Source organism: Monopterus albus, unplaced genomic scaffold (assembly GCF_001952655.1).
Source record: "Monopterus albus unplaced genomic scaffold, M_albus_1.0 scaffold3.1, whole genome shotgun sequence".
NCBI lineage: Eukaryota > Metazoa > Chordata > Actinopteri > Synbranchiformes > Synbranchidae > Monopterus > Monopterus albus.
This window is the reverse complement of record NW_018127883.1, coordinates 5,505,657-5,516,579: the sequence shown is the minus strand read 5'-3', so window position 1 is coordinate 5,516,579 and position 10,923 is coordinate 5,505,657. Positions and strand designations below refer to the sequence as shown.

General features: G+C 40.8%; 1 protein-coding gene across 1 annotated transcript in view; it reads left to right on the top strand.

Moving 5' to 3' along the window:
• slx4ip (SLX4 interacting protein) overlaps positions 1 to 8,959 on the top strand; it is a 31,646-nt gene extending 22,687 nt beyond the window's left edge. Inside the window, exons 5-7 of the mRNA XM_020601088.1 lie at positions 697 to 785; positions 7,899 to 8,005; positions 8,092 to 8,959. Of these exons, the coding sequence (XP_020456744.1) occupies positions 697 to 785; positions 7,899 to 8,005; positions 8,092 to 8,959 (1,064 nt within the window). The remainder of the gene's footprint in view (positions 1 to 696; positions 786 to 7,898; positions 8,006 to 8,091) is intronic.
• The last annotated feature ends 1,964 nt before the right edge of the window (positions 8,960 to 10,923 follow it).

Here is a 10,923-nt window from a genome sequence, read left to right as displayed (position 1 = left end):
CGCCATGCCGGGCGACGTCACGGTCCTTGATTTTAATCTATTCATAAAGGGCTTTTGAACTGCTCTTAGTCTGACCTGTCATCCAGGACCTGTTTGCCTTGGGAGACCCTACCAGAGACATATAGCCCCCGACAACATAGCTCCTAGGATCACTCGGGGACTCAAACCCCTCCACCACAATAAGGTGGCGGTTCAAGGAGGGGAGTTGTGAAAATAATATGTGTAATCTTTAAAATTTTGAAAGAAAGAGAAACTATACACATTTTGGACTTCCACTGCTGTGCGAGGCCTTGACATACTGGAAGCCATGTAACAGGCCACAGATCAAATATTGGCTGTTTGAGGTGTTTTAATAAACTCAGCACTTCTAACATGCTTATGGATGTTACATTAATTACAATAATATAGCACATGTCATAGCAATGTTATTGCAAATGGCCTTTACCTTTGAATGACTGTTGAAACAGTCATTACTGTCAGGAGCCATTGTTAATACAAAATTTTCTAATACTTCAAGCTGTTTATGCGGCTCATAAAGCATGCCATATTCTCCTTGGTCTGGGGGATAGTTAATACTTGAATTTTGTAGATGTAAATTCAAACCTCCACCACAATTTATCTAACTTAAACTCATAATTAGAGATGAGCCACATTATTAACTAGCATGGTTTGCATTGTTCCTTTGCCTACCTTCAGATTTGCGTATGTTTCCTGAACGATGTGTTGTATGTGTGAGCTGTCCAGAGGATGTCTCGGCGCACCGTGGAAACCCGAGCCTGGTCGCGGTGAGTGCTGTTTATACTTCTCTATTTCCTTTTTCAGTTGCCTGGCAAGAAGTCCTGTATGGGCTTGTGTGTTTTTATAGGGATGTGTTGCCAATCTGCTCTCACTTTATACAGTATATGCTGATCCTGTTTTGAGTCATTTTGTACATGTTAGCTCTTAAAAATATCTAGATACTTCTACAGTTTTCACACAATCATGTGTGGCAGAGAACAGCAAAAAGCTTTTTTTTTCCTTTTTTATTTTTATCCAAACTCACTGTGGCACTGCAGGCAATGTTGACATTGTACAAACATAATAGTCATCTTACATAAACATCATGGTTTTGTCTGCTCTTTAAACAGCACACTTGGTGTTAACATTTATATTACAATGAATGTAATACATAATTAATAAATCTTTTATTATACAAGATATCATTCAAAGTTCAAGAGTACTACAAAAACCCTCCATCATTCTGTTACATGTACATTGTTTGGGGTTCTAATTGAGAATTCAATTAATGTGATTGTCTGCACATGTTGTGCATTGATTGACTGCAATCAGATATAGTTGGGGTCATAGTATACTTTCCTGTAGGAGTCCGTTGCTGTATATATTGTGTTGTACACTTGCCTATGTCATAAGACCCTAGTTTTGTAGTTCTTTTCTCTCTCTCTCTCTCTCTCTCTCTCTCTCTCTCTCTCTCTCTCTCTTCAGATTACAGACATTTATCTTTTGGCCAGTGCTCCCAAACTCCCCAGTGTACTCTGGGAAATGGTGGTGGAGCTTTTCACCTTGGCACTCACATCAAGGACAGACATCTCTCCCATCACATCCCATGATCAGTGGCCCACTGTTTTTCTATGGGGTTTTTGCTATTGTCTCCCTTTGAAATGTCTCTGCACTCTCCACAGTCTGGCTTCCAATGAAAGCAGCAATTGTAATATTTTTAGTGGAGCAGTATAGTCGTCAGTGAAAAGTTCAGATTGTGTAACCAATTTTCCAGTTCAAGGAGGCATTTCTGTCGATTGCGTTCCTCTCCTCAGGATGTGGTTCTCTGGGCTCATACAGTACAAGCATTGGGAATTGGAGGGTGGGTGTCTTGTGGTGGAGCTCTCACTAGCACAAACTCAAACGTGGTTTGCAGGGGAAAGATACCAGACAGCAAGGTCTGAAGTTGTTCACATGACAAAAACAATTTATTTACATGCCCCACTCTCTTCTAATTTGTCAGGTAGGAGATTTTGTAGTTTTTATGTTGCCAAGAAAGTTGAAAATCAAAATGAAAAAAGTTGTGCGAGTCACATCTGATGTAAGGCATAATATTATAATGGTACTGTTTAAAAATAATGGGGTCTTTGGAGTTCTGTGTCAGAGTTACTCATATGTTGAAAAAGGGGTCTTTTATCCCACAAGTCTTGACAGCACAAGCCTGCTAGTCCCAAAAAAATGCAGTTTCCCTATGTTTAGGGAAGTTTTGGTTTTTGTTGTTAGGATTCAGTTTGTGCGACTTGTGTTGAACAAAAATCCTTAACCACAGTGGAAATGTAGACTCATCAAATTAGCACTTCTCATAAGGTCAGGGGGGTTATGTTGTGAGGGAACTAAGGTGACATCATGGTTGGCCTTTTGTCCTGTGAACGCCGCTGTCTCACTCCCACACTTGCTGTATGTCTCTTGTATATTGTGTTCTTATTAGTCATATTTCCAGCTGTGGTTCAGTTAGAAGAGGAGATGGTGAGGTTTAGTCATCGACAGTAATGTCAAGGGATCTAGGATACCTATTCTTAATGCTTTTTGGTACTCATAGGCAATAATCAAACCTACATTTTTGGGTTGAAACCACAGTTTCTACAGTCCATGTTTTGTGTTCTGAAACAGCATTAAAGACCATTGAGGGAGAGTAAAACTATCAATGTTAAGACAAACATATAAAATTTGTGGCAATTATGATTGCAATCAATCACTCATGGGGAAGAACCCACTGAGAATCATCACATAACTGCAGTTCCCCTCAACTCTGCAAATTGTTCGTCTGCTGACTCCCTTTCAGTACATTGAGTTGGTTTTATGGCTGCAAGTTTACTGTTTTGGTTCATTCACACAGCACTCAGCAGTGTGATTATCATTGGCAGCTGGCAGCTGTTTTCAGCAAATAGCTTCAATAAACCCACTGTACCTGCCAGTACCAAACAGCAGACAAAGCCTTTAGCAGGTAATAAAAGTACAGCATCTAGCAGCTAATAAGTCAGATACAGTCATGGCCAAAAATATCAGCACCCCTGCATTTCTGTCAGATAACGCACCACTTCTCCCACAAAGTTGAGGAAAATTATTCCTACAACCACATCTGTAGAGGCAACATTAATTGTCAAGTTGATCTGTCACAGTTACCATCGTCCTGATATACAAGGTCGGTTCTAGAAACCTAGAACCAAATGTTGCTTTCCAGAGGTAGGGCCATTTAATTGACTATGTTTGCATGAGACAGTGGGAAACAAATAAAAGGCATTTCTTAGACAATACAATTTTTTTTTCTTCACATTTGAAGACTTCAGTCCTTCATAAAAGGCTGCTCCTTTGTGTGTCAGCACCAACAGTGAGGAGGGCAGCATGGGATGGGAGAGCTAGTGTTTAGGATTGTGGCCATTGTTTTCTAGTCAGGCACAGTGGGCAGCTGAGGTGAGTGGCGTGCTGGGCTGCAGAAGTTTGGATCAAAGGCAGAGCAGATGTGTTTCCAGTTGCCCCCCCCCCTTCTGAGCTCTGAACAAGCCTGTGTGTTTACTCATGACCTCAGCACGTCTCTGTTCTTCACAGCTCACAACAGCTAGCAGCAGTTCTTTCCCAAGCGTCCAGAGTCTGCTGCTCTCCCCTCCACTTAGGTCAAAAACATGGCCATGATCTCTTACACCACATAATCATGTCGCTTTCCATCCTGTGTCAAGTTTCTTTCATTGATTTGCATGAAGGGAGTCAAAACAGTTAACAGCTTGTCTTAATCCTTACACATGGGTGGATCCAAAAGCTTTCATCATTGTTCAGGGATAAGAGCTGTCCTCTATTTTAGACAAGTATGTGCCCATGCACGTTTGTTGACTTTGTTGCAGGGAAGATGTGGTGAGCTTAGACAAACAGGGCATGTTTCCTCTGTGGGAGCAGGGTGTGTGGAGGGTGAGGAGTGTATTCTGTGGTCCAGTTTCATGAGCATCTCTGCAGGAGGTATTTCTGCCCTGACAGTTAAATAGTCTTGTTGTTTCTTGGTGCCCAGTCAGAAAAATCAAAGACTTTCTAGTGAAAGCAATAATTGCATTTTTATAGCTTAGGACATTTAAGAATTTCAAGCAGTATAATCATCATTTTGTGACAGGAGTGAATAAGTGGTTTTATGGCACTGGCTTTGTGTATGCTAGGTGAGTTACAACGACATTAGGGTCATTTCAAGAGCAAACAATCTGGCTTCATCTACGAAAGCAAATATGAGTTGATGGTTGATTGTAGCTGTCCATGCGGACCTGTTTTCTGACTTGTCATCCTGCTGTTTTTGTAATTTTTATGTTTTAATGTAACTAAAAGTTTGCTTTGCCTCCATGATGGGTTGAGAAAGGTCTTTGATCTTTCTGGCTTTGAAAACCCTTGCAAAGCCCATTAGATAAACTGAAAAATGCATGAACATGGTTGCAAAAAACAATGTTTCAACTGATCATACTTATTATATATTCTGTGCTGCTGATTATGTTAATAATTGCAACAACTTTAACTCAGAGACTATATTGATGCATTACTTTCAAGTACAGCTGTATCAAAAGATAATCAACATAATCTTCCTATCTGTGCTCCTATAGTATCTTAGATGGCAAAGGAGAAATGGTAAATTCCCTGAATATTGTGCAGCCTTGAATTTTCCAAGAGTCATTTAGAGGGGGCAAGCTATGAGAATCTATACTGATATCCCTTTAAACCAAAAGATTCATTCTCATTTATTCCCCTTGCCCTTTTGCCAGGCTTATCTCTGTTATCTGACGTCCAGATGTGCTGTCTCTTTACAGCTCCCATGGTGGAGCCATGTTGTTTTGGAGGCCCCAGGACCGGGGAGGGCACTGTTGGTCTACTCTATGTGTTGCATCATGCAAAGTGTTTTGCAGTTTTGTATGGGGGCGAGCAGACTGGTTGGCGATGGGGAGGGGTTAAATCCTTGTTGTTGAAGAAGAGGCGGTAACAGCCTTGGGTAGACATTCTTATTTACCACCATTCCTACCTCCTTTTTCATGGGACTCTTCCAGCTACTGGGAGTCTGCATCATTCAGTACAAGCTTAGGCCAGCTTAGTTCCCACACAATGCGTAGTCTTGTATCCACATAACTTGTGATAATGATAATGTTGTTTATGAGCCATCTCTCTCTCTATCTCTCCCTCTTTATCTGTAACCCCTTTACATTATTCTCTAGTTGCTGTACACAGAATATCCAACCCCTGGATCCCTAGTCATAATAGTTCATGCACCATCTCTATGTGTGTCTGATTTTCTATCTGTCTTTCTCTGTCTACTTGCTGTGTATATCCAACCTCTTCCTCTCTTCATGCTTCTTCCTTTCCATCACTCTGATATTTCACCCTCTCTTTTGAAGTTGTGCCGACAGGAACAGAAAGGCACTAAACTGTCCCCGAGAGACTCCCGTTGACTTCTTGTTGGTTTTTCTTTCAAGTTCATTTTCAAACAGCATTTATTCATATAAAGTAGATGAGAATAAATATCAAGGCATTACAATGCAAATTTTGGCACCCACATCTTTCTCAGAATTGTTGTTGTTGGGGTGGGTGTGTGAGTGCGTAGGCAGATGCAAGTCTGTATGTGTGTCACTGTCCCAAATCTAAATCCAAGGCTAGCCATAGCTTTGAGTGTAAGAGAGCGTGAAGACTGAGCCTCTGCCCACACTCCGTCTCTACACAAAAGGCAGTCTGTGGAGAACTTCCTGTATGGGATTCTTGTGTTTGTGGGCATGCTGGTGAGACTGTTGAGGTCAGGCGATATGATTCAAGGGGGGGTGCCTCTTCTTTTGTTATGTTCCCCTCTAAAGGCTCTCTTTTTACTCTCTTATTCATTCTGTGGTATCTTGTCTCTTGTTTTTTGTCATCTCCGCCTACTTCAGTGTTGCCCAGCCCCCTTATTCACTCCTCTCCCTCTCTCTGGCCTCTTCATTCCGTGTTGCTAGGTCTCAACACCCAATGCAAAGCAACAATCTATAGAGTTTTTAGCCACACTAGCAGCATGGCTCTGGAAGTGTCGGATGATCCACCCCTTTGGTCCAGCGTGAAATAGCTTAATAACTACTGGATGGGTTTCTATGAAATTTGGTACATATATTCATGGTGACCAGAAAATGATTCCTAATAATTTTGTTAAACCCCTGGCTGTTCATCTTGCACCACTAGCAGGTCAAAGTTTTCACTTAGCAGGGAACTATTTCAACATCCACTTGATGTACTGACAAACCTTTGTGCAGATATTCATGGTCCCCAGGGGAAGATTTCTACTTACTTTAGTGATCCCCTGACTTGTTCTGTAGTGCCGCCATGAAAACTACTTTGATGTACTCCAATTAAATGTCTTCATCACTGTGGGCTAGATTATAGTAAAACATTTTACACACTTTCATGTCCCCCTCAGGATGAACTGTAAGGACTTTGGCAATCCCTTTACTTCTTACCTAGTGCCATCAGGTCAAACTTTGAATCTGTACACTACTTCTATTTAAGCCAGAGTACCTGCAAAACTAATGATGTGCATCAAACTGTTATACTTTGATTATTGCTAAGTGGCAGTTGTTAGCATGCTAATATACTAATGATAGTAGCATTAACATTATGCCTCCTATATATCATTTTCGTTATAAGCATGTTAACATGCTTATACCCAAGTATAGCCTGATCATAGAGAGCATAGAGGTTATTAGGTTACAGCATGCTGTTTAATTCATGAAGCTGTTCATGTGCTGATGTTTATTCTGGTTAAACAAGTATGCTTTGGCTCAGTCTTGAAACCAGAGCTACTCTAATATTATCCCACCAACTTTTTTGGTGTTATTAATTTACAAGAAATTCACAGGCTCTCAACATTTAAGTTCTGCTCAATTTACTGCCAGTGTCTCTTGTTGTCTCATAAATTTAGGGTCTGTTCTGGCTCAGCCAAGGAAAAAACTGTGATTAACCTTTATTAATGGCCTGTTGAGGACATGTTGGTGAGATCCAACTTTTGACTGACTGCTCTGTCCCAGAGGCTCGCCTGCACATTATTGATACTGAATACTTCAAAGTCTGTGGTTATATTGAATGTGTAACCCTTAATCAACTATTTTAGCCAACTAAGATTGTGCTGTTTAGGCTATAGAGTATTAATTGTATTGTGCCATATAAAAGTAATGTTTTACACAAATAAGGATTCTTAAATGAAGCCCTCAATGGTCATCCTGCTTTTTCAGTGAAGGTTTCAAGTTTCAGTTTTTCCATCCACACTGCTTTTAAATCACTGAACCTGCAGCTCGTGCTGCTATAGTCTATTAGCTACTCCCACTAATTTGTTTATACTGAGTGGATAGTAAATCATTTTTCCATTCCCATGACTCGGCTGGATTTTTCTTCTGCCTTGCTCCATAATCTAATTAATGATTGGTTTTAAATCATTGTTTTAACTTGTCAACATTTTTTCACCGTTTAGTAACTCTGCCTCAGGCATCAAGCATCATTCTAACCGTCAGACTATGAAACACGTCACACTAAGACAAGCTGGTGATTATTTTCTGAAGTCTTTGAAGTGGTTGCTTTGCAAAGTTTTAAATGAAGGACTCGTTCTTTGCCAGCCTATGTCTCTGAATTCATTATAGAAAATATTCTTGTTGAGCTGTATCACAGGTCATATAGTGAGGTGACGATTCGGGAAAATCAGAAGAGGATACATCTGTATAAACTATGTTTATCACACTGAATAATGTCTTTTTTTGTATTCCTTATAATGTGATTTTTTACATAAATAGTTTTTTATTAAATGCCCAACAGTGCTAGATGATAACAGTATTGTGTGAAGCCAAACCTTTTCAAGAATAATTTTTGTTTACACTGATTCTGTTTGTCCTCTGTAGACTGAGCTGAGTGAACAAAGCAGATCAGAATACTTTTCCAGAGTGGGAGAAACCCAGGAGCCTTTAAACAGCACCTCAAAAACAAAGATGACTGTGCTTCAGAAGATGTAAGTATGATCTAATGCTGAACTTTCCAATCCCACAAGTCAGAGAGGACACTGTGTATATGCTCTTATCCTTTTAACTTTATCAGAGTCCAACAAGTGATTGTCCAGCAGGAGCTCTGTGGTTTCAGTATGGGGGAGCAGCAAATTGATCAGAGAGCATGTCCCAAAGACCAGAGAGGAGGATTGAGAGGTGGACAGTCAGAATCAAGCCCAAAAGAGACTGTGTCCAGTTCTGGACAGAAGGTTCTCCCAGAGGCAGACCACAGGGTGTCTTGTCCAAGTGCCTCCACTCAAACTATGGCTCAGAAGCGGGGAGTGACCCAGGAGCAGCAGACAGAGGATAGTCCTCCAGACAGGATCAACCCAAACAGGGCCTCAGTAGTTTCCTGCCAGCAAGAATTTAGTCAGGAGACCAGTAGGAACAAGAGGTGCAAGCTGATCAGTGCAGGGGAAGACCATTGCCCACAGAGGGCCGAGAGGACGTGCCTTGGAAGACCTCCAGCCACAGTGCAAACTCAATCCACTGAATGCTCCACACAAACTTCCAAGCATGGCCTTCTTTCTCTGCTGCCCCTTCCTCCAGTTGAAACCAAGGCAGACTCCAAGGTTTTCCCAATCTCTGAGTGCAAGAAAACCACACTGGAAGTAGAGCTGCTTACTCCAGGGAAACGGGCCCAGAGCCTCCTGCTCACAAGCAGCAATAACACGGCACAGACAAACCAAAACAGGCTGGCCACAAGTCTGAGGGGCCTATCTGTCAAGACTGCATCCTCAGGCTCCTCTATTAGTTCCAGATCCACACTCGGAGAGGAGGGGAGTGAAAATGGACCCAGAACCTCTAGATTACGACGAGTGAAGAGGTCCTGCCACAGAGATAGAGATATTTTCAGGCCTCATGTTTACCCCATGCAGTCTCCTCAGACAACTGGCATTTTTGTCACGTTACTACGATAGTTTTTTTTCCACGTGCTGTATAAGCACACATCAATGCTGAACACACGATGCCAATTGATACAAAAGCATTTGAGTTACGCTTTGTCAAATACTTGAAACAGACTTTGCCTCCACCCATAAGTAGTGGTGGTCAAGAGAGACTCGCAAATGAAAGTCAAAAACCTTTAATTGAAGTTTAGATTTGGTTTTGTGTTAAAGATTGGGGATTTCAGACAGGCAGGAGCCATGCAGTACGTCATGGCTTTCAGTCTGAAATGCTGGCTCCTATGTGTCTGAAAACTGGCCCGTTTCCCCACTGAAGCTCTGCTGTGATTGAATACTGTTTCCAGATTTATTTCATCGCCCTGTATTCAAATATGAATTTTCATAGTTAGATTTCATCCATATACAATTTGCCTAATACTTAGTTGCTAAGCACTTGAAATGTATCTTTAAATCTCAGGGTACTGCTGCAGGTTTTATGTCAAATTTCAACCAAATATGTCTGGGTTTATGAACAGCATTGAAATATTAGTGGTTTTATCGGGCAATAGCGGGATGTCTGCAGTATCACAGGTTAAAATGTAGCTGCTGTCTTTACTCCAATGCTTGATGGGGATGTATATGACACTCAGTTGGCCCAGGCCTACGGGGCAACTTGGGGCCAACAGTTACTCATAGCTTCATGTACAGACCAAGACATTCCACATTGTTGACATAATGTTGCCTGAATACATTATTTCTGAATTTTTATTTTTATTGTACTGGAAAGACATTTTATGATGTAGATTAAAGTTTTTAACCCAAAGAGGAAAAAACAATTTCAATTTTTGTGAAAATTTACAAGCAGGCTGAGGCAGCCAGCCAGCTTGAAATAACATGCAGATCTCTGTGTGAGCAAAACAATCTGCAGAGTTCAGACTGGCTGGGGAAGGCAATGTGTCCAACAACGATACTAAAGCAGTGTTCCTCTGTTCATGTCCTGTCAGTGGCAGTGAGCGTGACCTGAGGTGAGTCACCAACAGAAGCCAGCTTTGTTTTTATCAAGATATATGGCGGATTATGAAACAGCCCCTAATGTTTTAAGTCCTAATATGTTTAAGATCATTCTCAAGAGGTGTTGACAATGACTTGGCTTGTCTTTAATCCTTGTAAACAGATTCTGCAGGAGAGTACATCTTACAATATTTTTAACTCCATAAGGTCTGCTAGTTTGAAAGGTATTAGTTAAGCCTGCTACTTAATCAGACAAGAGCAACATTATCTAAGGATCATGTGAAACACGAATATTTTTGTGTCTTGGATTGACTTAATACAAGAATGGCTTACTACAGTGTAATTAGCAAATGCATTTGGACAGAGATGTTGCTCAAGTCTATGATGTCTCTCCCAACAGCAGATGTCACGCAAGCTATGCTCCAACATGTTTGGCTTAATGTAGCACAGACAGACACCACTAAATCTCCAGAACAAAGGCAACTTTAATTCTTTTTATACAAAATATTTAATAAATATGACTTTCAAAAATATATTGCCGGATCAACACAATTCTCAACAAAGTCAAAAATAGGACAAAATGTTGCCGTAATCTCAAAGGGTTATAACAAATGAGATAAAACATGTCTTTAAGAGCCTCATTTTTTTTAAACTGCACAGAAACAAAGCAGACTTGCAGAGCAAGGCAGTGTATTTTATCAGATTCTACAGTGTTCCCATTGCCACCCTTCTGTTCAAGTACTCATTGTCTAGATTATATTATGACTAAAGCAGATGGGAATTCTGGCATGTTTGACATGACTTGCTGTGTATTTTGGTGGATTTTACCAACTTTGAAAAAAAATGTCAATGGATTCAGCTGAAGCTGAAGGACATTTGTTACCTTAAGTATTTATCCATTTTAGTGGCAAGCAATATGTCTGCCACCATGTCCATCCCTTGCAGCGGCAGTGATCTTTTGTTGTCCTAACCTCACTTGCCTTCAGTCA